The following is a 25,598-nucleotide window of genomic DNA, read 5'->3' on the forward strand; positions in this document are numbered from 1 at the left end:
GTCTCAAGCTGTCACCCTGGGTAGAGTGCCATGGTGTCATAGCACTTAAAACTCTTAGCACTTAAAATCAGTGGTTCTCAACCTATGGGTTATGACCCCTTTGGGGATCAAATGACCCTTTCACGGGGGTCACCTAAATACTTCCTGCATTATCAGATATTTACAATTCACAACAGTAGCAAAATTATAGTTACGAAGTAGCAATGAGTATAGTTCAAGGTTGGGGGTCACCACAACATGAAGAACTGCATTAAAGGGTTGTGCTGTTAGGAAGGTTGAGAACCACTGGCTTAAGCCATTCTCTTGCCTCAGCTTCCCAAGTAGCTGGGAATATAGGTGCCTGCCACAACACTTGGCTTTTTTTTTATTGCAATGGTTTTATGTGCCAGGCTCAAACCCACCAGCCTCAGATATGTGGCCAGCACCCTACCCACTGAACTATGGTCACCACCCATTCCTTACGTTTTTGATTGAACCAACCAACAACCTCAAGACATTTGAACAAGCTATACCCAAGCAGCCTGAAGTACTAAGGAGTTCTGTGTACTAGACTAAAGGGAGTTGGAAATGACTGCCCCAAGAATTAGATTTCCCCATTACATCAAGCCACTGTTTTTAAGTAGGATTTTAAGGCAGATGGAGAACTTGGTTTGAGTGGGGAGGATCAGTTGCTGTAAGTGGGGGAAACGATTCTGGTGCCCTGGCTTCTAGTCACCCAGGAAAAAATCAGTAAATCATAAGGTAGGACACAAGTCAAAGTGCAAGGGAGGAAGATCAGGCCAGCAGTAAAACTCTGGCTCTACTAAAGGGGACTTTTCATCAAGAAGTGAGGGAAGAGTAGTGGCCCACCTGCCAACTGCTGTCTCCGTTCTGCCTGGTCCCTCCTATTCTCTCGGGTTAATTAGGAACACCGCCCTCAGCCTGTGTTCTCAGTAATACCAAGCAGCAGCTGCTTTTCTTACGATTCCCTGCCCCCAGGGAGATTTGTAGTATGAAAAATTTCTAGAATCTTTCAATCTCCCCCTCCGCCCCCAGTTGGATACATTGGTATTTCTCAAATCATTTCTGGCCAATTCTCTTAGTTCTTTTGCGACATATCCAATTAATCACTTTAAGGAGAAATTTTTAGCATTACTGAAGACCTGGACTTGATGTAGAAACTGAGTTACTTTTTTTTTGAGACAGCGCCTCAAGCTGTCACCTGGGTAGAGTGCCATAGCATTACAGTTCACAGCAACCTCCAACACCTAGGCTCAAGCCATATCTCCTGCTGGAATTCCCAAGTAGCTGGAATTACAGGTGCCTGCCACAACTCCCAGCTATTTTGGTTGCAGCCGTCATTGATTGGCAGGCCCGGCTGGATTCGAACTTGCCAGCTCAGGTGTACATGGCTGGCGCCTTCGCCGCTTGAGCCACAGGCCCAGAGCCATTATTTACTCATTGACTTGATCATATATTCTAACAAAACCTGGTTTGTTGCCTGTTGGTCATATAAAGTACTTCATCTTACCTCTAAACTGAAATTTTAGTCATATTGTCAAATTCCCTAGATGATTATGAAAAATGTTAGCTCTTGAGCTCCCACATGCAACATGTAAAATAGTGACTTTTATTGCAGGTGTCTTGGGTGTGGTCTGGATTACAGAGTATAAAAGTAGGGGTACTGGGTGTATCCAAGCCTTCAGCACTTGTCTGAGATCACCACATATCTGTTATGAGTTGGCATGTAGGGGGGGCTCTCCCCACTCCCAATATGTACCCAGTTACTCTCCAGCATGAAGTCTCTGATGTCTAATGAAAGCTGAGCTACACCTGAAGGCCTTCCCACACTCGTTGCATTCATAGGGCTTCATGCCAGTGTGAATTCTCTGGTGTTGACTAAGGGATGAACTCTGGTTAAATGCTTTTCCACACTCATTACACTCATAAGGTTTTTCTCCAGTGTGGATTATATGATGTCGGATAAGGGCTGAGCTCTCACTGAAGAATTTCCCACACTGATTACATTTATACGGCTTCTCCCCAGTGTGAGTCTTATGGTGGATTATAAGATTTGTACTTTGGCTGAAGGCCTTCCCACACTCACTGCACTTGTAGGGTTTCTCCCCAGTGTGAGTCCTCTGATGGTTTGTGAGGTTTGCACTCTGGCTGAAGGCCTTCCCACAAGCATTACATTTGTAGGGTTTCTCCCCTGTGTGAATTCTCTGGTGCTGAATGAACGCTGCGCAGTAACTGAAGGCCTTCCCACACTCACTGCATTTGTAGGGTTTCTCCCCAGTGTGAGTGCGCTGGTGGTTTGTGAGGTTTGCACTGTGGCGGAAGGCCTTACCACAGTCGCTGCATTCATAGGGCTTCTCCCCGGTATGAATTCTCTGATGCTGAACGAGGGCTGAACAGTCACTGAAGGCTTTGTCACACTCACTGCATTTGTAGGGCTTTTCTCCTGTATGAGTTCGCTGGTGTTTTGTGAGGTTTGCGTTCTGGCTGAAGGCTTTTCCACATTCACTGCATTTATAAGGCTTCTCTCCTGTGTGAATCCTCTGGTGCTGAATGAGAGACGAGCTCTGGCTGAAGGCCTTCCCACACTCACTGCACTCATAGGGCTTCTCCCCAGTGTGGCTCTTCTGATGCTGAGAAAGAGAAGAACAGTAACTGAAGGCTTTGCCACATTCGTTACATGTGTACGGTTTTGCTCTGTGAGGTTCGGTTATTTCTGAATTCTTGAAGCCATTGGTGTATGTCTTACATGTGTGACGTCTTGCTTCTATAGGAACTCTCTGTTGTGGAGAGAGGACTGGCCTCAGATCGCAGCTCTTCCTAAGTTCATTGATCCTGTGGTCTGACTCCCCAGGGGGCATCTCTATATTTGTGTCTTGGGACAATTCTTCAGAAATAGCTTGCTCTGGTGGTGATGTAGATACAATCTTCCAGTCTGCAAAAAGTTAGAAAAGCAATTATCTTGTATTCCCTTGGAAGAAATACAAAGTGAAGGTGTTTTTGGCCAAGCTCTTTATACAGGTTTGATTAATTCACCTCTCACCTGGAACATTTTGTCCTGAACCATAAAATACCAATGAAGACTTTTATCCAGACACATTCAGGTGTTACCTGCCATAGCACCCTTTAGCCCCTTTCGCAACAGCCAAGGGGATGAAATTTACACTCATCTTCCTGCCTCAGATGCCATGTTCCTTTCCTTATTTCTGACTTTTTTTTTTTTTTTTTGAGACACCCTCAAGCTGTTGCCCTGGGTAGAGCGCTGTGGCATCACAGCTTACAGCAACCTCCAACTCCTGGGGTTAAGCGAGTCTCCTGCCTCCACCTCCCAAGTAGCTGGGACTACAGGTGTCTGCCACAATGCCCAGCTATTTTTAGAGATGGGGGTCTCACTCTGGCTCAGGCTGGTCTCAAACCTGTGAGTTCAGGCAATCCACCCACCTCGGCCTGCCAGAGTGCTGGGATTACAGGTATGAGACACCACATCAGGCAGCCATAGGTGGTGTTTGAATCTCAATCCTTGCCCATACCAGCACTGGAACCTTGGGCAAGTGGCTTTCCCTCCCTAAGCCTCATTTTTTCCATTTGTAAACAGGGTGCTGGATCATAGGGTGACTACCAGGGACTCGTGAGAACACAAAGCATGCACGTAAAAAGCCCAGCTTCTGGCCCCTGATGAGTTCACTATAAATGGCCACTGTGACAATGATCACGATGATGATTTGGCAACTTAGATGAAGATGTAAATAAGCCAATTTTTTTCATTGTTGTTGCAGTTTTTGGCCGGGGCTGGATTTGAACCTGCCACCTCCGGTATATGGGACCGGCGCCCTATTCCTTGAGCCACAGGTGCTGTCCCAGACAAGGCAATTTTTGATGAATTCAAATATATTGAACACTTAAAAGAGGGAAATGAGTGAAGAGTTCAGGTTCATCAGTTCTGAGATGAAGAGCCCAGGCTTCTTGTTCATCAGGACAGACACTATTGATCCCTGGGCTGGATGGAGCCTGTCTGGCTGCAAAACATGTGACTCTTGGTTGAGCACCTTCATTCATTCCTTTTTTTTTTTTTTTTGAGACAGAGCCTCAAGCTGACACCCTACGTAGAGTGCATCACAGTTCACAGCAACCTCCAACTCCCAGCCTCAAGAGATTCTCCTGCCTCTACCTCCCAAGTAGCTGGGATTATAGGCACCTGTCACAACGCCCGGCTATTTTTTGGGGAGGGGGTGTGGGGGGCGGTTGCAGCCGTCATTGTTTGGCGGGCCTGGGCTGGATTCGAACCCACTAGCTCAGGTGTATGTGGCTGGCGCCTTAGCCACTTGAACCATAGGCACTGAGCCCTGATGCTTCTCTTTCTTCCATCCCTCCCCCTAAGGTACTGGGTTCCCTCATGCTATCTTATTCTCACAATTCTCAATGTGATTTTGAGCAATCTGCTTACTGAGTTTATTGACTGATTGACTCACTTACAAAAGGGTGACAGGGTCTTGCTCTGTTGCCCAGGTTGGAGTGCAGTGGTACAGTCCTGGCTCACTGTAATCTTGAATTCCTAGATTCAAGCAATCCTGTCTCAGCCTCCCAGGTGGCTAGGAGTACGTACAGGTGGACAGCACCATGCCCAACTAACTTGTCTACTTTTTGTGTTGCCCAAGCGGAAGTCCTGGGCTCAAGCAATCCTTCCCAAAGTGGTCTCCCAAAGTGCTGGGATTACACATAAATAAGCCACTGTGCCCAGACTAAGTAACTGACTTTAAAAAGCTGATGATCTGTGACAACTAAAATGGATTTCTTCACCTAGCAGATCCACCAGATTAATGGTTAATTCCAGAATGTTGGAAAGGGCACAGCATAATGATATCTCTGAGACACTGCAGTGATTGTAGAAATTAGGACTTTTTTTTTTTTTTTGAGACAGAGTCTTACTTTGTTGCCCTCGGTACAGTGCCATAGTGTCACAGGTCACAGCAACCTCAAACTCCTGGGCTCAAGTTATTCCCTTGCCTCAGTCTCCCAAGTAGCTGGAACTACAGGTGTCCACTACAACACGGGGGTTTTTTTTAACAGAAGGGGTCTCGCTCTGGCTCAGGCTAGTCTTGAACTCCTGAGCTCAAAAAATCCACCCTCCTCAGCCTCTTAGTGTGCTAGGATTACAGTACCACACCAGGTCTACAAATTGGGACTTTTCTGGAGATGAGTCTGATCACATGGCAAATGTCTTTTATAAAAAGTTCACACTGGAATTCCACATATAAGAATTTATCCTAAGGAACTAACTAGAAATTACACAAAGCTTTATAGACAAGAGTGCCCATCACAGTGTCATTTGTCAAATGGTAAGTAAACACCTAAGTGTTTGATGACGGGAATACAGACGAAGATAGACAGCATTCAGCAACTGTAAGCCATGCTTTCCCGTTTAAAATGCGTACACTATAATTTTGTTATAGAAAGCTATTGAAATAGGGCGGCACCTGTGGCTCAGTCGGTAGGGCGCCGGCCCCATATACCGAGGGTGGCGGGTTCAAACCTGGCCCCGGCCAAACTGCAACCAAAAAAAAAAAAAAAAATAGCCGGGAGTTGTGGTGGGCGCCTGTAGTCCCAGCTACTCGGGAGGCTGAGGCAAGAGAATCGCTTAAGCCCAGGAGTTGGAGGTTGCTGTGAGCTGTGTGAGGCCACGGCACTCTACCGAGGGCCATAAAGTGAGACTCTGTCTCTTAAAAAGAAAAAAAGAAAGCTATTGAAATAAATTTTCTAATGTTTTCTAGTGACATTAGAATATACAGTGAAAAAAAGCAATACACTGAAATTTAAAAAAACTCCATTTTAGAACAATGTATTACTGCATTTTGTGACAAAAGACTGACAGGTGGTAGGATTATAAAGGATCTTGATTTTATTAATTTTCCAAATTATAAATAAGCTTAAGTTTTTGGTACCTACCTCTCTCTCTAAAATGGAAAAGATCAGAAATAAAGGTTAAAAACTTAAAAATATATAAGTAAGCTTAAGTCTTTATTATTATTTTTATTTTTTTTGCAGTTTTTGGCCAGGGCCGGGTTTGAACCTGCCACCTCTGGTATATGGGCCCAGTGCCCTACTCCTTTGAGCCACAGGCGCCACCCACTTAAGTCATTTTTACTAGAAAAAATTATTTTTGTTTGTTTAGCAGGCCCGGACCAGGCTTGAAACAGCCAGCCCCAGTGCACTGGGCCAGCACTCTAACCATTGAGCTACTGGCACCCAGCATATAAAAAATAATTTTTAATAGAATAAAGAACATTGTTTTCTAACCAGGATACAGTTTATGTTTTTTTTTTTCTTTTTTAAGACAGAGTCTCACTTTGCTGCCCTTGGTACAGTGCCATGGCATCACAGTTCACAGCAACCTCAAACTCTTGGGCTCAAGCGATCCTCTTGTTTCCACCTCCCAAGTAGCTGGGACTACAGGTGCCCCCCAAATACCTGACTATTTTTAGAGACGAAGTCTCACTCTAGCTCAGGCTGGTCTCGAACTCGTGAGCTCACGCAATCCACCTGGTGGCTGTAGCCTCGGCCTCCCAGAGTGCTAGGATCACAAGGGTGAGCCACCATGCCCAGCCTTATGTTTTTGAGTTAATAATGATTCTTAACTCTCTTTGGGACTGCTTTCACATTAACAGAAAACTTTAACTGTGGGGCGGCGCCTGTGGCTCAGTGAGTAGGGCGCCGGCCCCATATGCCGAGGGTGGCGGGTTCAAACCCAGCCCCGGCCAAACTGCAAAAAAAAAAATAGCCAGGCGTTGTTGCAGGCGCCTGTAGTCCCAGCTACTCGGGAGGCTGAGGCAAGAGAATCGCTTAAGCCCAGGAGCTGGAGGTTGCTGTGAGCTGTGTGACGCCACAGCAGTCTACCAAGGGCCATAAAGTGAGACTCTGTCTCTACAAAAAAAAAAAAAAAAAAAACAAAAAACTTTATAACTGTGAATTGATGTATGGCCATATGCCGCATAATGACTTTTTGGTCAACAATGCACTGCAAGTATGACAGTGGTCTCGTAAGATTATAATGGAACTCAGAAATTCCTATCGCCTAGTGACTTTGTAGCTGTTCTAACACTGGAATGAGGTGCATCAGTCCTGTGTTTGTGGGGATGCTGGTGTAAACCTACTGCACCATCATATAAAAAGTATCATGCCTATGGTTATGTATGGTGTATAATACTTGATAATAAATGACTATAACTATTTATGGATTCATTATACTAGTTATTTCAGAATGTACTTCTACTTGCAGAAAAAGTCAACTGTAAGAAAACCTCTGGCAGTGCCTGTAGCTCAGTGGTTAGGGCACCGGCCACATACACCAAGGCTGGCAGGTTCGAACCTGGCTCAGGACAGCTAAAACAACAATGACAACTACAAGAACAATAAAAAAATAGCTGGGCGTTGTGTCAGGCGCCTGTAGTCCAGCTACTTGGGAGGCTGAGGCAAGAGAATCGCTTAAGCCCAAGAGTTTGAGGTTGCTGTGAGCTGTGACACTACAGCACTCTACCCAGGGCGACAGCTTTAGATTCTGTCTCAAAAAAAGAAAAGAAAGCCTTGAGCAGGTCTTCCAGGTGTCCCAGAAGAAGGCATTGTTTGTTATCTTAGTAGATGTCAGCTCCATGCATATATTACCCCTGGGACAAGATGTGGAGTTGGAAGACAGTGATATTAAGGATGCTGACCCATGTGGGCCTAGGCCAATTGTGTGTTTTTGTCTCAGTTTTCAGTAAGTTTTAAAAGTTAAAAAAAAAACACAAAGTTTTGTGGAATAAGGATATAAAGAAGGAAAATACTGGCTCAGCACCTATAGCACAGTGGTTACGGCGCCAGCCACATACACTGAGGCTGGTGGGTTTGAACTTGGCCCAGGCCTGCTAAACAACAATGACAACTGCAACAAAAAATAGCTGGGCCGTTGTAGCTGGTGCCTGTGGTCCTAGCTACTTGGGAGGCTGAGGCAAGAGAATTGCTTAAGCCCAGGAGTTTGAGGTTGCTGTGAGCTATTGATGCCATGGCACTCTACCAAGGGCAACATAATGAGACTCTGTCTCAAAAAAAAAAAAAAAAAAGGAAGGAAAAAAAAAAAAATATATTTTTTTTGTGGTTTTTGGCTGGGGCTGGGTTTGAACCTACCACCTCCAGCATATGGGACTGGCGGCCTACTCCTCGAGCCACAGGCGCCACCCAGGAAAAATATTTTTATACAGCTGTACAATGTGTTTTAAGCTAAGTTATTAAAGAATAAAAACAAAAATATTAGTTTAAAAATGAAAAGGTTACAGTAAGCTTATTATTGAAGAAAAATGTTTATTACAGTGTACAGTATTTATAAAGTCTACAATATTATACTTGATGTCCTAGTCATTCACTCAACACTCAGAGCAACTTCTGGTCCATTCATGGTAAGTTCGCTATACAGGTGTACAGTTCTTTTTTACTGTATTTTTACTGAACATTTTCTATGTTTAGATACACAAACACTTACCACCATGTTACAAATGCCCATAGTGTTCAGTGTAATAACACGCTGCACTGGTTTGTAGCCTGGGAGTAAGGTGTAGGTATGTAGGGGGCTGTCCCATCCAGGTTTGTGTTAAGTTGGCTCTCTGATGTTAACATGAAGAGGAAATCACTTTATGCCTTGCCCTATTAAGCAACACATGACTGGATGATGTTTGCAATGTTACAATTACACGAAGCAGAGGGCCCCAGACCTCCCTGACTCCTAAACAGGGGCTTGCAGGAAGGGAGTTTTTAGGGAGGGCCATGGAGTTTCTTTCTACATGGGTCAATTTTCCTTTATTTCTCAGAGACCAGAGCAAGGACAGTTTTTGGTACGCTTTGAATTTCTATGCAGAATCTTGACTCTGACTGCCTAGGTTTCAAATCTTGGCTCCACTTCTAGCTATGTGACTTTGGGCAAATATTGTAATCTTTCTATGCCTTGAGTTTACCATCTGTGAAAGCAGAACCTTCATGGAAATACTGTGAGGATCACATGAGCTAAGACACATAAAAGACCCAGAACAGTGCTTGAGGCATAGTAAGTATCAGTGTGCTTGATGTTATCTTGACGTTTTCCTTATAAACCACCCTAATGCACCAAGTAGGTGTCCCTCTAAATTGCTTGATACCCCAGCACGGAGTCCACTGAGAGCATAGAGGTCTCCATGTCAGGTATTCACTCATGTGTTGTTTCTTTTTTTTTTTGAGACAAAGTCTCACCCCACCATTCAGCCCAAAATGCTAGGATCTCTGGTACTGCTGCTTTTCTCTACATCAATTCCCACTGGCTGCTTTTTTAAAATTTCAGGTTAACGAGAGGGTACAAACTAGATTACAATGTTTGCGTTTGTTAATTACAGTCCCTCTTATAGTTGTCTCACACCCAAGAAGCGTGTCATACCCTTACATCATGCCCACTAAGTGGGAGCACACTAACCCTCCTCCCCACTCCCCCTGCCCCTCCTCTCACCTTGAATTGAATTGAGTTTTTCTCTGTTGTGGGTGTATATTAGATCATCTACTGGCATCATAATAGTATCGAGTACACTAGATACTTGCTTTTCCATTCTTGTAATACTTTTTTTTTTTTTTTTTTTTGTAGAGACAGAGTCTCACTGTACGGCCCTCGGGTAGAGTGCCATGGCGTCACACAGCTCACAGCAACCTCTAACTCTTGGGCTTACGCGATTCTCTTGCCTCAGCCTCCCGAGCAGCTGGGACTACAGGCGCCCGCCACAACGCCCGGCTATTTTTCTGTTGCAGTTTGGCCGAGGCTGGGTTTGAACCCGCCACCCTCGGCATATGGGGCTGGCGCCCTACTCACTGAGCCACAGGCGCCGCCCACCATTCTTGTAATACTTTACTAAGAATGTGCTTCAGCTCTACCCAGATTAATACAAAAGATGTAAAATCGCCATCTATTTAATGGCTGGATAATATTCCACGGTATACACGTACCACAGTTTATTCATAAACTGAGCAAAACTGACCAGTGAAGTGTGGGGAAACATCAGGATCTAAGGAGTCCCTAAAGTGAGCAGTAGAATGAAAGGCACTTTAAAGGCCTGAGTCTGCCACTTAGGAGGGACAGTCTGGAATAATGGAGTGCTTGACCCAAGCCCAAGGAGGCACAGTGACCAGAGGACACACTGGGTTCACAGCAGAGGTGCTAGTCCATACAGGCTGTTTAGTTATTCTAACAGGAGTAGAAACTTGTCCCCAGTTACTACGTACTACCATAAGCTCATACAATTCTACAGTTAACAACTATTCCTTTGTTTGTTTTTTTTTTGAGACAAGGTCTTCTCACTATTTTGCCTGAGCTACAGCACCATGATATCACAGCTCACTGCAACCTCCAACTCCTGGGCTCATGCAATCCTCCTGCCTCAACCTCCCAAGGAGCTGGAATTACAGGTGCCTGCCACCATACCATGCCCAGCTAATCTTTAACATTTTTTTGTAGATAGGGGGTCTCACTCTTGCCCAGGCTGTCCTCAAGTGATCCTCCTGCTTCAGCCTCCCAAAGTGCTAGGGTTATAGGAGTGAACCACCACATTCAGCCAACCACTTTCTTAACATATATATACTGGTTTGTCAAATAAGGAAGATAGATTTTATTTCTCACATATGGAAACCTGACTGTATAACTCAGTGGTTTTCCCTGAATCACGTAGTTAATACATAGCAAGCCAGGGATGAGTATGTGACTTTTGTGTACTGTGATATTATGAGACATACGTATGTTTTCATCCGCCCACAGCCCTTGTTACAGTCTTTTGCTATAATGTCAGAGCACTTTAGGACTCAGAAGCAGAATCTCTGACCTTCTCTGGACAGAACTCTGACCTGATTGTGCATCATAAGATCCTCATTCCAGGGAGTCCTGCCCTATACTCTGGGGAAGGGAATGCTGCAGAGAGAAGCCAGGAAAAATCCAGATGGGCCTCGCTGGGTTTCCCTACTCAGTCTGTTAGTAGATCATGCCTTTTGTGCAACTGCATTTCAACATGGTTGTCCATGTTTCATTCATGCCTATCCACAAGGTCTCCAGAAAGGCCCAAGAGGACAGGGTTCAGGAAGCACGGGACAGCAGAACACGCTAGGTTCCCAGAAGGTGGAGTGCCCCTTCCCCAATACCTCACCCTAACATCTCTTCATCTGTATCCTTTATAATAAGCCAGTAAATGTGTTTCCTTAAGTTCTGTGAGCCACTCTAGTAAATTAAAGGATTCTGAAGATGGGGTTGTGAGGACCCCCAACTTCAAGCCAGTTGTTCTAAAGTTCCAGAGTCTCAGATTGGTAGGGTGCTGCCCTGTGGAATCTGATCCTATCTCCAGGTAGACAGTGTTGAAATTAAAGGGCAGGGCAGGCAGCTGGTGTCTGCTATCAAATCTCCTGCTTGATGTGTGTAGGGGACCCCCCACACACACCACGTGCACAGTCATAGCAGTCACCTTTGTTGGAAGCTATAGTGTAAGAGAGCAGAGGAAAATAGTTCTATTTTTTCCATTCAGATGCACCCACACCCAGAGTTGCTTATACTACGGCTTCAGTGCACACACACTTAGTAATGCCCTTTCCAAACTTCTGTTTCCAATAATGGGGTGGTTTGAACCTTTTGGGACAACACTGGGTTGAATATACTGCTCTCCCACCATCCTGCCCTGGACTTCAGAATGTGTCCTTATGTGAAGACACAGTCTTTATAGATATAATCAAGACGAGGAGAACACCGTGTGCTGGCAGGAGCAGAGATCATAGGGACATAGCTAAAAGACAAGGCACACTGAGGCTGCTGGACCCACCAGAAGCTGGAAAGAGGTGAGGAAGGATCCTCTGGCATAGTCTTCACAGGCAGCATGGCTGACACCTCAGTTTCAGACTGCCGGTAGCAGGACTGTGAGACAGTTTCTGTTTTAGTCCAACCAGTTTGTGGTGGTTATGCACCACAAACAGGACACGGATATGGTCATCTTTTTAGGTCCTAGAACCCCTTTGAAACTATGATGAAGTGTTGTTGTTCCTCCAGCCACAAAACACTGCATCCAATTTCTGGAGTTCCACACAGGGTCTGTGGGTTCAGGTTAAAATGTCCTAAATAACAAATAGGCATGTTGAGAACCTGGGTGGCTCTTGGGAGAAGGGAGCAGCAAGACCATCGAGGCTTACTGGGGCCAACTTCAGCAAGTATGAGAGATGCCGGCACCTGAGGAGGGCTGAGGTGGTTCGGACAGGCTGCTTAGAGGACAGTAAGATGGGAAGGAGAGACAGTTCTAAGGAACTGTGCGGGAAATGTGCCAGAGGCTTTGCACCCTTTGCCTTATCAGCAACAGTAATTTGCAATTAAATAAATAAAGCAACAAATAAACAGCCTACATTTTAAGAAAAATGTAAAATGTTATCACCTTAAAGTGGTTTAATTCATTTTTTACTTCTGATGCCTTCAGTCTCAAATATCTGAAAAGTGACAGCACCCCCAGGAAAGCTACTGAGGTCCCCCCAGGTCTCACAAGGGCAGAGGCTGAGATATGAAGATGGGGGAGAGAGCAACTTTAGATGAGTAGCAAGAGAGAAACAGCAGAAACTACAGTTTTCCTTCCTTCTGTTTTTCCTGAGTTTCTTTTCATAAGTCCTTTAGAAAATTCTGGCACAGCCATGCAGAAGGGAAAGAAGAATTCAATTAAGGGCCAGACTGGGCAGTAGCAGGAACTGTCACAGCTGGAGGTATAAGTAAAGGTAGGTACTTAAAATCCTCAGTGAGGTGAACCCCAAGCACAGAATGTGCCAGGCCACCAAAGATGACTCTTGTTCCCTATCAGTGAGGAAGGATACTCTTCTAGAGGCCAGTAACATCACATGTTCCTCCAAAGATCTCCCACCCTAAAAGACTTTGTGAGGAGGACGCAAATAGTGAGCTTTAGAGTCAGACAGAGGTTGCTTCAATCCCAGCCTCGCCACTTTCTGAGATACACCAGGGCGCTGGTATTTATTACTCCCTATTCCCTAGTGGAAGGTCTCTGCATACTCGCCTGGCAAACAGGCAGTTTCACTTTGCTTCCCCCAAGCCTGAACCTCTCATTCTCTCATTTCCCAGGAGGGGCAAGGTAGCCTTTAGATCAGTAGTGAATTAATCTCTCTCGGCCTAACTTCCACATCTGTAAAAATGGGGATAATAACATCCACCTCAGAGGGTTGTTAGACTAACCCAAATGCACTAATGTGTGTGTCAAAGGGCTTTTGCTCCCAGGACTCACTGGCTCAGTGCTTGCTCCCTTACCTGGACATGCACTTCTTAGGTCTTCTCCCTCCAGCATCTATGCGCCTTCCCTTTGCTCCAACTGGGAGTTCATGCCAGACTGGGAAACTGAAAGTCCTATTCAGGGGGAAAAATAGGTTCTAGAGATTGTATTGAGTAGCTACCCAGAACTATGGGGAGAGGAAATAGAATTAGTCAGGGTGTTTATTTCATTCATCCAGCAAGTATTTTTTTTTGCAGTTTTTGGCCAGGGCTGAGTTTGAACCCGCCACCTCTGGCATATGGGGCCGGCGCCCTACTCCTTTGAGCCACAGGTGCTGCCCCATCCAGCAAGTATTTACTGAGTGGTTACTTGGTATGAGCACAAAGGGATACAAAAGAAAATAAGACAGACAGGGTGCCGAGGTAAAACATTGGCATCTTGGTAAAACATTTCTGCAAGGAGCTGAAGAAACAGCCTCAAGGAAGGGTCAAGCCTGGGAGCTAAACTAAGCCCAGCCAGCCCTCTATTTAGGAGGATGTGAACTTAACTAAAAAATATAGAGGAACTGACCTGAAGGCTACCCTGCCCTCTCTGGGAAATGAGAGAAAGGGAGGTGCAGGGCTGGCCTATTTGCCAAGCAGGTGTGTAGAGAGAGACCTTCCAATAGCCAGCGAGAAGTGAACGCCATCCTGCTGGTGTATCCGAGCAATGAAGAGATCTCTACATGTGAGAAAGTGCCACACTTTTCAAAATTAAGCCCATTCTTAATCTTAAAGAAACATTTTCTGGGGTGGGGGGAGGATGGGTGGAGGCAGGGTAATTGGTGGGACCACACCTACGGGGCATCTTACAAGGGTACATGTGAAACTTACTAAATGTAGAATATAAATGTCTTAAAATAAGAAAATGCCAGGAAGGCTATGTTAACCAGTTTGATGAAATTATTTCAAATTATATATAAAACCGGCACATTGTATCCCATGATTGCATTAATGTACACAGCTATGATTTAATAAAAAAAGAAAGAAAGAAACATTTTCCTTACCTAGTAGCACCAGGTTCTTGGACTTTTCTGGTAGTTCCTCCTTGAACCCATCCCTCGGGTTGGGGACCAGGTGCCTCCACCCTTTCTGGGCAAAAGCTATTGTCACACTGCTGAAGGATGTAGATCTCTGAAACAACAAGTACATTTCTTCTTGCCAGTGGCCTTAGGATCTAAGGCTGGAGATGACAGGGACAGTAACATTGGCAGCTGTGGCACTGGGGGGAGGGGTTTGAAAAGATCTCTGGGTAGTTCAAGAAAAGCGTTAATTGATCACTAGTATTTTTGTGCCTAACACTATAATGGACTCTGGCACACATACAGACACATGTAAGACAGTCTTTTATCTCCACAGGTTTATAATTCTGGTATACTTTATGTACAAGTAGTTAGAAAATGTATCTATCTTTCTATATAAACATACATACACATATATCTGAGAAATAATTAGGTGTTTGGGACTTAAAGAGCCAATACAGAACAAGCAAAAGTAGAATGTAAGTTCTACAGTGAAGAATCAGGTACAAACCATCAAAGAACTGTGAAAGCTGAACTTTCAAAACATTTAACAATATTCCTGTGAACCCAGACATAACCCAGCCCAGCAGGAGAGCCAGGCGTGTTCGTAATTGTATCTAATAGTATGTGTCAAAGAGATGAAAGGACTAGGACAGTAAAAGGGGGAGCGAGGCCAATCAGGGAAGACCACAGACAGAAGGAGCCACCCCGCTGCCCTCAAAGGAGAAGAGTCCCCAGATGGGACAAAAGAAAGAAATCCAAGGCAGGGGCAGCACCGCGAACAGAGGCACGGAGGTGTTCTGGAAATGGCAGGCAGTCAGGTGAGGGTATAAGGAGTCTGGAAAGGTTGGCTGAGGTGAGAATGTAAAAACCCTTGAATAACTTGATAAATGAGCTTTCATCGCTTAGGTTACAGGGAGCTCGACGAAGGCCCATATACCTTGAGGTGGAAGCAGGGAGAGGTAGTTAAGAGTTTCAACAGTGTCAGTATTAAGCTAAGGGAGGATCTGGACTAGATGAATTGTCAGAAATGGACTTTGTGAGAAAAGATCTGTAGATGAATCAAAGCTGTTTCCTGTTTGGAAGACTAGACAGATGGTAGTGTCATCACAAAGAGAAGAAACACAGGAAAAGGGGCTTGTCAGAAAAGTAACTAGTTTGTTAAAAACTAAAACCAGAGGTTTTTTTCTTTATTTTATTTTATTTTTTTTTTACAATAAGAAAAGAACTTTATTGTTTATTATTTTTGTGTGTAAAACCTAAGGTTTTGCTTTTTTTAAAAGAAATACCACCAAAAGGGGATTAGCTCAATTCATCCCTTTCTCAGTCATTTGCTTCCCCCCATCCTCCAATGCTATCCCAAAACATTTTGGAGGCGAAGAAAGGGGGAAGCAGCTAATCAGAGTCTGAGAGCACGATGATCTCCTCTGGATCGCACTGTGTGGCCACACTCATTTTGTAAGTACTGGGCCGGGGAGGCTGTGACTGGGGGATTTGGGACAACCAGACTGGAGAAGGACTGCAGAGGGAGCTGGTCACCAGACTATGGCTGGGAGAGTCCACCCTTGTGGAGGAATCAGCAACCGGAGACATGGAAGCCAGAGGGGATGGTGGGCTGGGCTGGATATGTATCTTCTTCCCATTCTTCATGTGCATTGCCCTTTGTCTTTCCACATAGCTGTTTCCTAATGGCCCTGATCCTGTTTGCTTCTTTTCCTTTCGAGATTTCTTGCTAGGAGGACTGGAATCTCCCCAGGGATGAGGAGAGACACCTCCATTGAAAGAAGTGGAGGTGACAACAGCTGCCCCATTCTCTAAGACAGTGGTGAAGGGGTCCTCTGATTGCTTCCTGGAAGAGGAAATATCTGTCTCCTCAGGAGAAGAGTTGGTATCCAGGGGCAATGCTTCGATCTCTAGCTCAAAGAGCTGAGATATAGGGCTCTCTTCCTCCATGGGCAACTCCTCAGACTGTTTTCCATTGCTTTCAGCATCTATGCTGAAGGGGGCCAGGGGTTCTTTCAACACTAATGATGGTGACACCATGAGTCCTTCATTTTGCTGCTCCCCCGAAGACCTGCTGATCCCTTTGCCAGGTTCCAGGTTCTTTTCAGTGGAGATCTGTGGTAGGGTCATGGGGCTCCTGTCTCCATCCTTACCTGCTTCCTCCTCTTCCTCCTCCTCTTCATCATCCCCCGACCTTCCAGCATCTGTTCCAGATATTCCTCTTCTTCAGAATCTGTGGCCTCTTCCTCTTCTTCCTCTTCCTCATCGCTTTCCTCATCATCTTCATCATCTGTCTCAGGCCTGGAGGTGGTAGGGCACTCCTGGGATGCCATTCCACTAGGACCCTCACCAGAATCCAAGGAGGTCTTGGAGGGATCAGTAGAGTAGGAAGAAGTGCCTTGGAGCCGGGCTCTTCTCTTCTTTCTCTCACCTTCCTCATTTTTGTCTTGCATCATTGCATATTTGGAGATCACCTCATCCAGCCGGCTCATGGCCAAAGTCCGGTTTTCCCGAAGGCGCCGGGCCAACACAGGATCTGATAATGCAGGGTCAATACCTGGCCTACAGTCATCTGTGAGGTGGCAGCCAAAGTTGTAGATGAGATCCAGGTGACGTCTCTCCTGTAACCTGATGCCCACATCTCGGAAGGCATCCTGAGCCATAACCTGGAGCTGCTGTCGAGGAAGGCCAAGGCTGTGACGAGCAGCTGCCTTCTCAACCGCCCGCAGCACATCTCCATAGTCAGGGAAGGCATCCGGCTTGTTGATGAGACGCTCAATGCGCCTATTAACCTCTGGGTAGCGGGTGCCACGGTAGGGGATGCGCTGTTCTATGACACGGCCAGTTAGTGAAGAGCAATCTTTCAGTTCACATAGACACCCAAAGAGGCGGATCAGCTTACGCTTCAATCGTGCCTCCTGCAGGTATGTGGAGTCTGGGTCATCCAATTCTGAGAGATCCAATTCCTTTTCCTGCAGCCGCCGGATCTCTGCCACATAAAGTGCCAGTAGCTGCTCCAAGTGCTGGATCTGCCTCCGGGAACCACGGGTCCTTGAAGCCGTAGAGGCAGTGGTTTCAGCATTTGTGGGGCCCAAGGAGGAGTCTGTGGGAGGGTTACTACTCCCAGAGGGCTCATTGGAAGTGGTGGCAGCAGGGGCCAGATTCAGCTTCTTTTTGGCTGAGTGGGCCTTGAGAACAGTGCAGAGCTCATTGATGTAGACATATAGCTTAGCTGGTTGGCTCCGGGCCCGAGAAAGGACCCGAGAGAGGATGTTGCAGAACTCTGCTGAGGCCAAAAACAAAGAGTGGGCACGCTGCTTCCGGTTATGGAGGAATGGGACCACCTCCGGGTGGTCTGCCGTGGGCATCTTACACAGTTCAAGGAACTCTTCAAACAGCTTCTCATTCTCCAACTTGTAGCATTTCTTGCCGTCAGAAGTACTGCTTGCTCCAGCCCCTTGAAGGTCAGAGAGGCCAGGGACTTCTGACCCAGGTGAGGCTGGATTGGGGGATGGGTTGGAGGGTCCTGGCTGAGCAGCTGCTTCATCTTCTTCATCATCATCCAGCACGATGATGCTGTTAGCGGTGGCCATGGGGGATCAAATCCCCCAGAGGGAGGAAGTGTTGGGGATTTCAGAATTCCTGGCTCAGAAACGGTCTGTCGAGGCGACCCCAGCCGCTGATCTCGGAACCTCGCATGGTTCCCTCCGCCTTCCTTCCCCCTCCCCAGGTTTTTTTCTTTAAAACAAGAGTCTCGCTCTGTCACCTAGGCTAGAATGCAATGGTGTCATTCATAGCTCACTGCAACCTCTAACTCTTGGGCTCAAATAATTCTCCTGCCTCAGCCTCCCCAGGAGCTGGGACTATAGATGCAAGCCACCACGCCCAGCTAACTTTCTGTTTTTTGTAGAGATCAGGCCTCATTTTTGCTCAGGCTGGTCTTGAACTCCCGAGCTCAAGTGATCCTTCCACCTTGACCTCTCAAGAGTGCTACGATCATAGGTGTGAGTCACTGTGCCTGGCCAACACCACAGTAATAAGGCAGTAATTATCTCCTGGCCAGGTCCCACAGGAACCTCAAACACAACAAATGAAACAGGAAAGTTCACCTTCACCTGCTGTTCCTTGTCTATTTCTAGCTCAAATTAGTTAGTTGGTAGTTGGCCAAGCTAGAAACCTGGGTGTTATCCTCTTCTTTCCTGCTCCCCAAATTAATCCCTACTAATTCTTCCTTCTAATATCATGAGAATACACCCATTTCTTTTCATTCCCCTGCCACTGACTTGTGATAAGCCAGTATCATTTTCCAGATTCTAAGTAATCTCCTAACTTCTAATTTCACCTGCCCTTCCAATCCATCCTTTATACTAAGAAATGTGCTAAATTGAACAAAGAGGGCCATTTTTAAAAACTAAGAAATATTTAAAAGATTTGGGTAGCTTTAAAATAACCAAAAAGTAAAATCCAGGCCAGTGCAGTAGCACCGGGAGGCCGAGGTGGGTGGATTGCCTGAGCTCAGGAGTTTGAGACCAGCCCAAGCAAGAGTGAGACCCTATCTCTAAAAAAAAACAGGCAGGTGTTGTGGCAGGTGCCTATAGTCCCAGCTACTCAGGAGACTGATCCAAGAAGATCACTTGAGGCAGCACCTATAGCTCAGTGGGTAGGGTGCAAGCCACATACAGCAAGGCTAGCAGGTCTGAACCCTGCCTGGGCCAGCTAAAATCAACATGAGCCCAAGTGTTTGAGATTGCTCTGAAATATGCTGCCATGGCACTCTATCAAGGGCGACAAACTGTTTCAAAGAGAAAAAAAAAAAACCACAAAAAAGTCGTAGAGTTAACCCAAAATGAACAAATAAACAAACAAAAAACAAAGATACTGAAGAACTAAGCAGTAAGCTTGAGCTGGCAGAGCTATGAAATCCCATACCCTGCCATCAAACTATACTTGTATTTTGTGTTGGCAAGAGACATGGATTCTGTCTTTATGAAGCATAGATCACCTAATTTGGCAAAGAAATCAAAATAATAAATTTGGAATAGCTAAAGAAATAAAATCTACAGCCAAAAATTTTCAATGTAACAAGGAATGAAGGATTCACCTCAAGTGACTAAAAGAATAATTTTTTTTGTTTTGTAGAGACAGTTTAATTTTATCGCCCTCAGTAGAGTGCTGTGGCGTCACACAGCTCACAGCAACCTCCAGCTTTTTGGGCTTAGGCGATTCTCTTGCCTCAGCCTCCCGGGTAGCTGGGACTACAGGCACCCGCCACAAAACCCGGCTATTTTTTTTTTTTTTTTGTAGAGACAGAGTCTCACTGTACCACCCTTGGGTAGAGTGCCGTGGTGTCACACGGCTCACAGCAACCTCTAACTCTTGGGCTTACGTGATTCTCTTGCCTCAGCCTCCCAAGTAGCTGGGACTACAGGCGCCCGCCACAACGCCCGGCTAACACCCGGCTATTTTTGTGTTGCAGTTTGGCAGGAGCCGGGTTTGAACCCGCCACCCTCAGTATATGGGGCCGACGCCCCACCCACTGAGCCACAGGCGCTGCCCTAAAAGAAGAATTTTAAAATAAATCTGTTTTATTTTAAGAGTAAAAATTAATAAAGAAAAATATATTAATAAAGAGAACCGATAAGGAAATCTAAGAGCAAACTCTTAAAAAGTGGAATTACTGTGGCGGGCGCCTGTAGTCCCAGCTCCTTGGGAGGCTGAGGCAAGAGAATCACTTAAGCCCAGGAGTTGGAGGTTGCTGTGAGCTGTGTAATGCCACGGCACTCTACCGAGGGCCATAAAGTGAGACTCTGTCTCTACCAAAAAAAAAAAAAAAAAAAAAAAAATGGAATTAAATAGGCCATTACCTAGTCCAGCCAAGAAAAAAGGGGAGAAAACAGTTCCTACTCTCACAGAAGGACTATTTAACAGTTATGAGTTAGAAATGATTTGGTAGAATACTCTTAATGAAATGGGGAAATGTTCACCAAATTCTGCTAAGTGGAAACAAAAGTTACAAAGCAGAACAAACTCACTCTGGGAAAATATAGGAAAGGAAGAATATGACTAAAAGAACACCAGGGCTATCTCTTTGTGAGATTAAGGGTGATTTAAAATTTTTTCTTTGTGTTTTCTAAATTTTCCAGGTTTTCGCCAATGAACATGAATTATTTATAAGCAATTCATGTTTAATGCAGAAAACTTGTTCTATTTATTTATTTATTTAGAGACAGTCTCACTATGTCACCCTTGGTAGAGTGCCACGGCGTCACAGCTCACAGCAACCTCAAACTCTTTGGGCTTAAGCAATTCTTTTGCCTCAGCATCCCAAATAGCTGGGACAACAGGCGCCGGCCAGAAGGCCTGGCTATTTTTTGGTTGTAGTTGTTGTTTGGCAAGCCTGAGCTCAATTCGAACCTGCCAGCTCTAGCATACGTGGCTGGAGCCCTAGCCACTAAGCTACGGGCACTGAGCCAGAAAAATCAGTTTTATAAAAAAAAGCATTTACTTGTAAATAGTTCATGTTCATTACAGAAAACCTGTTTTATGTAAAAAAACAAAAAAGCCTGGACCTACCCTACCATTAATACTAGGGAAAAAAGATTGCCTCTTGGAGTGAATTTCCAGCTTACCTGGGACCCAGCTGTGAGCAGACTAGCAGCCATTCCTTCCTCTTCTGTGCTCTCCTCTTGCAGAAGGGCAGTGTCTGAAGAAGGCAGTACTAGAAAGAAACCAAGGAGGCATAAAAGTTAGCAGTTTATGGAGTCACCAATTCTCATTATGAAGAGAAAATTCAAAGGACATCATAGGTACCAGGGCACTTGAGCTGAATTTGCAGACTTACAGTGTAATGTAAATTTTGCCATTCCCTCCTGCCTCAGAAATTCCATCAATTCACTCTGATGGAATGCATTTCAGAGTAACAGACTCTCATCACTTACCAGCAGTGTGTAAATCATGTAAACTCTCTACCACATTGTTGACTAGTCATGAGTTACCTGGTAACATGGATAGTTTCTATATAAAACTGTCAGTCAACAATGTGTTAAATCTCATTTTTCTCATCTGTAAAATGGGGATAAAACCTTGTAAAGTTGCTGCGAAGATTAAAGGAATGTATCCACAAAGCAGGTGGCACAATGCCTACCATGAAAGGATACAGTATATAAATATTACCTATTACTTAGTTCTTGGGAGAAACTGGCCCTGCAACTCAAAAGAGAAGGTAATGGCTGGGTGCAGTGGCTCACACTTATAAATCCCAGCACTTTGAGAGGCTAAGGCAGGAAGGTCATTTGAGCCCAGGAGGAATTCAAAACCAGCCTAGGCATCATTTCGAGAACCCATCTCCACCAAAACAAAAAATCTGGATATGGTGGTATGCACCTGTAGTTCTAGCTACTCCAGAGGCTGAGGAGGGAAGATCACTTGAGGTCCAAAGTTCCAGGTTGCAGTGAGCTATGATCGTGCCACAGCACTCCAGCCTAATCAACAGAGATTAATTGCAGAAATGCAAGGTTGATTTGACACACAAAACTCAATCAATACACCATATAAATACAGCAATAACAAATAAAGCCCCAAACTCATCTTAATAGACACAAACATTTTATGAAATCTAACACCGTTTCATGATAAAAAAAAAAAAACCTCAACAAACTAGAAGTAAAAGGGGACTTCCTCAACTTGATAAAAATGCACCATTAATCTCATACTTAATGGCAAAAGAATCGTTCATTCCTGGGTTTCAGAACCAAAAAACTCCAAAACAAACAAAAACAAACCAAACAAACCAAAAACCAAGAAAAATAACAAAAAAATCCCCAAACAAAAACAAACAAATAAAAAATGGTGAAAGACTGAAAGTTTTTCTCCTTTAAGATCAGAAACAAAACAAGGATATCTGCTTCACTTCTATTCAACATTAAATAAAATGTTCTGGAATTAAACAGTTAAAACTAAGAATACAGAAATAAATCTTGATGACCTTGGATCAGGCAATGATTTATTAGGAATGACACCAAAAGAATAAGCAATGAAAGAAAAAAACAGGTAAGTTGAATTTCATCAAAATTAAAAACTTTATGCTTCAAAGAACACTATCTAGAAAGTGAAAAGAAAACCACAGAATGAGAGAAAATATTTGCATATTTTTGTATTGCATATTTGTATCTTTCTTACAACTCAGCATTAAAGACAAATAACTAAATGTTCAAATGGGAAAAAGATTTGAATAGACACTTCTCCAAGCAAGATATATAATAGCCACAGAGCACGTGAAACTCAACACCACCGATCATTATGGAAAAGCAAATCATAATCACAGCAAGATAATACACCCTAAACAATTATTAATAAATGACAAGGTAAAAGCAGTGCTGATGAGGATGTGAAGAAACTAGAATCTTCATACGCTGCTGGCAAGAAAATAAAATGGCATAGTTGCTATGGAAAACAATTTAGCAGTTCCTAAAAAAGCTAGGGTCCCATCCACACATGTGAATGGGTTAATAAACTGGGGTATACGTATACCATGGAATACTATTCAGTAAATTTTCCATCTTTTGATGGCTGAATAGTATTCCATGGTAAAATTGACTGGCAATTTCACACATAAAAGCAAGATGGAGACTTTCCATCTTTTGTATTAAGCTGGAGAGAGTTGGAGAACATTCTACTTAGTAAAGTATCACAAGAATGGAAAAGCAAATATCCAATATACTCAGCACTAATATGAAATCAGTAGACAAACAAAAATGCAAGCACACACAAGAGAAAAACTCTAGTTTTTCTCAAGAAAGCGTGAGAGGAGGGGGTGGGGTGCGGGCTTGGGGGAGGAGGATTGGTGTACTCTTTCTTACCTGATAGGCACAATGTAAGGGTATATGGCACACCTCCTGGGGGAAGGCCTCAACTACAACTTGGACTCTAACAAGTGCAAACAGTGTAACCTACTGTCTGTACCCTCCTATTAATCTAAAATTTAAAAAGAGTTAAATGATACAGTAATTGCACTTCTATTGACGTATAAAAGCATGTCCACACAAAATTCACTCTGGAATGAATTTTTAAAAAGCGATATATGCATAGCTGGACTTTGTGGTGGGCGCCTATAGTCCTGGCTACTTGTGAGGTTGAGGCAAGAGGATGGCTTAAGCCCAAGAGTTTGAGGTTGCTGTGAGCTGTGACACTACAGCACTCTACCCAGGGTGATATAGTAAGACTGCCTCAAAAAAAAAAAAAAAAAGTGATATATCCATATAAGGAATATTATTTAGTCATTAAAAATGAATAAAGTACTGACAGATGGCATAATATGAACCCTGAAAACGTTATATTAAGCAAGAAATAAATGTCACATAGTATACAAGTCCTTTTTTTTTTTTTTGGATACAGAGTTTTACTATGTTGCCCTCTGTACGAGCGCTGTAGCGTCACAGTTCACAGCAACCTCCAACTCTTGGGCTTAAGCGATTCTCTTGCCTCAGCCTTCCACGTAGCTGGGATTACAGGCGACTGCTATAATGCCCAACTATTTTTTGTTGCAGTTATCATTGTTGAAACCCACCAGTCCTGTGTGTATGGCTGGCGCCCTACCCACTGAGCTATGTACGCCAAGCCAGCCCACAGGTTCCAGATCAGCCTGAGCAAGAGCAAAACCCCATCTCTAAAAATAGCTGGGCATTGTGGCGGGTGCCTATAGTCCCAGCTACTGAGGCAAGAGAATTGCTTGAGCCCAAGAGTTTAAGGTTGCTTTAAGCGATAATGCCACGGCACTCTACCAAGAGCGACAAAGTGAGACTGTCCAAAAAAAAAAAAAAAAAAAAACTGGGCCTTCTCATTGGAAATTCCCCTTTTCTCCCCCACTTCACAATTCTACTGGGCCAAACCTGACCTCAAACTTTCCTGGGCTTCCAAGCACCGCTGGTTGTTTCAAGAAGGACTAGGAGGATAGCTGGGCGTTGTGGAGGGCGCCTGTAGTCCCAGCTACTCGGCCGTAGTCCCAGCTCTCTTGCTTAGGCAAGAGCATGGCCTAAGCCCAGGAATTGGAGATTGCCGTGAGCTGTGACGCCACAGCACTCTACCGAGGAGGATAAAGTGAGACTCTGTCTCTAAAAAAAAGAAGAAGGGCTAGGAAGAGAAAAGTAGTAGAGAAGTCCCCCGGGTACGACTCATCTTCCTCCCTACTCTCTAATGTCACTGGTCTATCATGCAGTTTAGGATCGGGGTGGAATATTCAGAGATTACGCATTTGAGGTTGTCAGTTATTTTTTTGACCCCAGAATTCTTTACTCAAAAAAGGACAGCCTCCAAACACTTGTGGAATAGACACCTGGAGTTCCGTTCCGGTTCACACAGCAGCACTAGTGGGCAAACAGGGACAAGCCAGACCTCCTGCAAATCGCTCCCTCCACCAACCGCTCCTCCTCACCTCCTTCCTCCAGCATTTGAGTCCGACCTCGCGCCACCTCCTCCCGGCAGTTCTCTGGGCGTCAGCTTCGCTCCACAAAGGTTTTCGCCGGGTTTGCGGAGCTGTTCCGACAGCTCCCAGGCTGAACGCCTCTTCTGCGGCCTCTCCCTTCAGAAGCCCCGTCTGAGCCTAAAGAGCCTGCCCAGCTGGGTCTTCCGCTCTGTTTTCCTACCTACAGCCGCCTCTCTCCTCGGCCTTAAGCAGAACCTGGGTGGAAAAGCCGCTGCCGGCTTTCCGAGAAAACCAGCTACCAGCGCTTAAGGCACTTAAATCAAGGCGCTGTCGGAACGCTACGGCCCAGCTTGCGCGCCAAGGGGAACGCGCGTGGCGCGCCACTTCCGGTCATGCGCACAAGCCTCACCGCCGCCCCACGGGACTCTATTTCCCAGAAGCCTCTGTCGGGTGCTATTGGCCAAAGCCGCCTTCTTTCCAGCTTTCTTGCCAGCTTTGGGGATCTACACACCCTCGGGACAGTACGTCTTTCTGAGAGGCTTCTGCCTGTTCTTGTTCCTGGAATCTGTTATCCATCGTGCTTTCTTGTTGCACACGTCTTTCAGGTCCACCAGAATCCAACGGCACCGGGTTTTCTGGGACAGAGAGCAACTAGGCTGCGAAGGCTCCTGGGAACGGTGGTCTCAGCGCAGGCGCAGGTGACGCTGGCGCTGGCTGCCAGGTTGCCCCTCCGTGGTGGGGCGTGCCCTGTTCTTCAGCTCAGGGCCACGCCAGCCAACTTCATGGCCCTCCTGAGCCGTACTCAAAGTTTGGGAAGAATAACAGAAAGGAGGGCCCCTACGTTTGA

At 45.1% G+C, this 25,598-nt stretch overlaps 2 protein-coding genes across 3 annotated transcripts; both read right to left on the bottom strand.

The window, feature by feature from the left end:
- Nucleotides 1–1,597: 1,597 nt before the first annotated feature.
- On the bottom strand, nt 1,598–25,598 carry ZNF79 (zinc finger protein 79). Of its 2 annotated transcripts, XM_053561841.1 has the most exons (4): nt 24,761–25,598; nt 20,961–21,049; nt 14,314–14,440; nt 1,598–2,932 (listed from the first exon to the last, which is right to left on the bottom strand). In XM_053561841.1, exons 1-4 carry the CDS (start codon nt 24,774–24,776, stop codon nt 1,764–1,766), a joined length of 1,401 nt encoding a protein of 466 aa, XP_053417816.1. In that variant the 5' UTR covers nt 24,777–25,598; the 3' UTR covers nt 1,598–1,763. The 2 variants fall into 2 exon arrangements, with proteins under 2 accessions (XP_053417816.1, XP_053417823.1); XM_053561848.1 differs by lacking the exons at nt 20,961–21,049; nt 24,761–25,598 and adding an exon at nt 13,307–13,402 and having other exon boundaries at nt 14,314–14,371.
- LOC128565401 (death domain-associated protein 6-like) lies at nt 15,608–18,061 on the bottom strand. Its single transcript, XM_053561830.1, is given in 2 exon segments — nt 15,608–16,520; nt 16,523–18,061. Coding segments are annotated over 2 exon segments (2,199 nt in total). The 5' UTR covers nt 17,925–18,061; the 3' UTR covers nt 15,608–15,723.

The sequence above is a fragment of the Nycticebus coucang genome, chromosome 2 (genome assembly GCF_027406575.1).
Source record: "Nycticebus coucang isolate mNycCou1 chromosome 2, mNycCou1.pri, whole genome shotgun sequence".
Taxonomy (NCBI): Eukaryota; Metazoa; Chordata; class Mammalia; order Primates; family Lorisidae; genus Nycticebus; species Nycticebus coucang.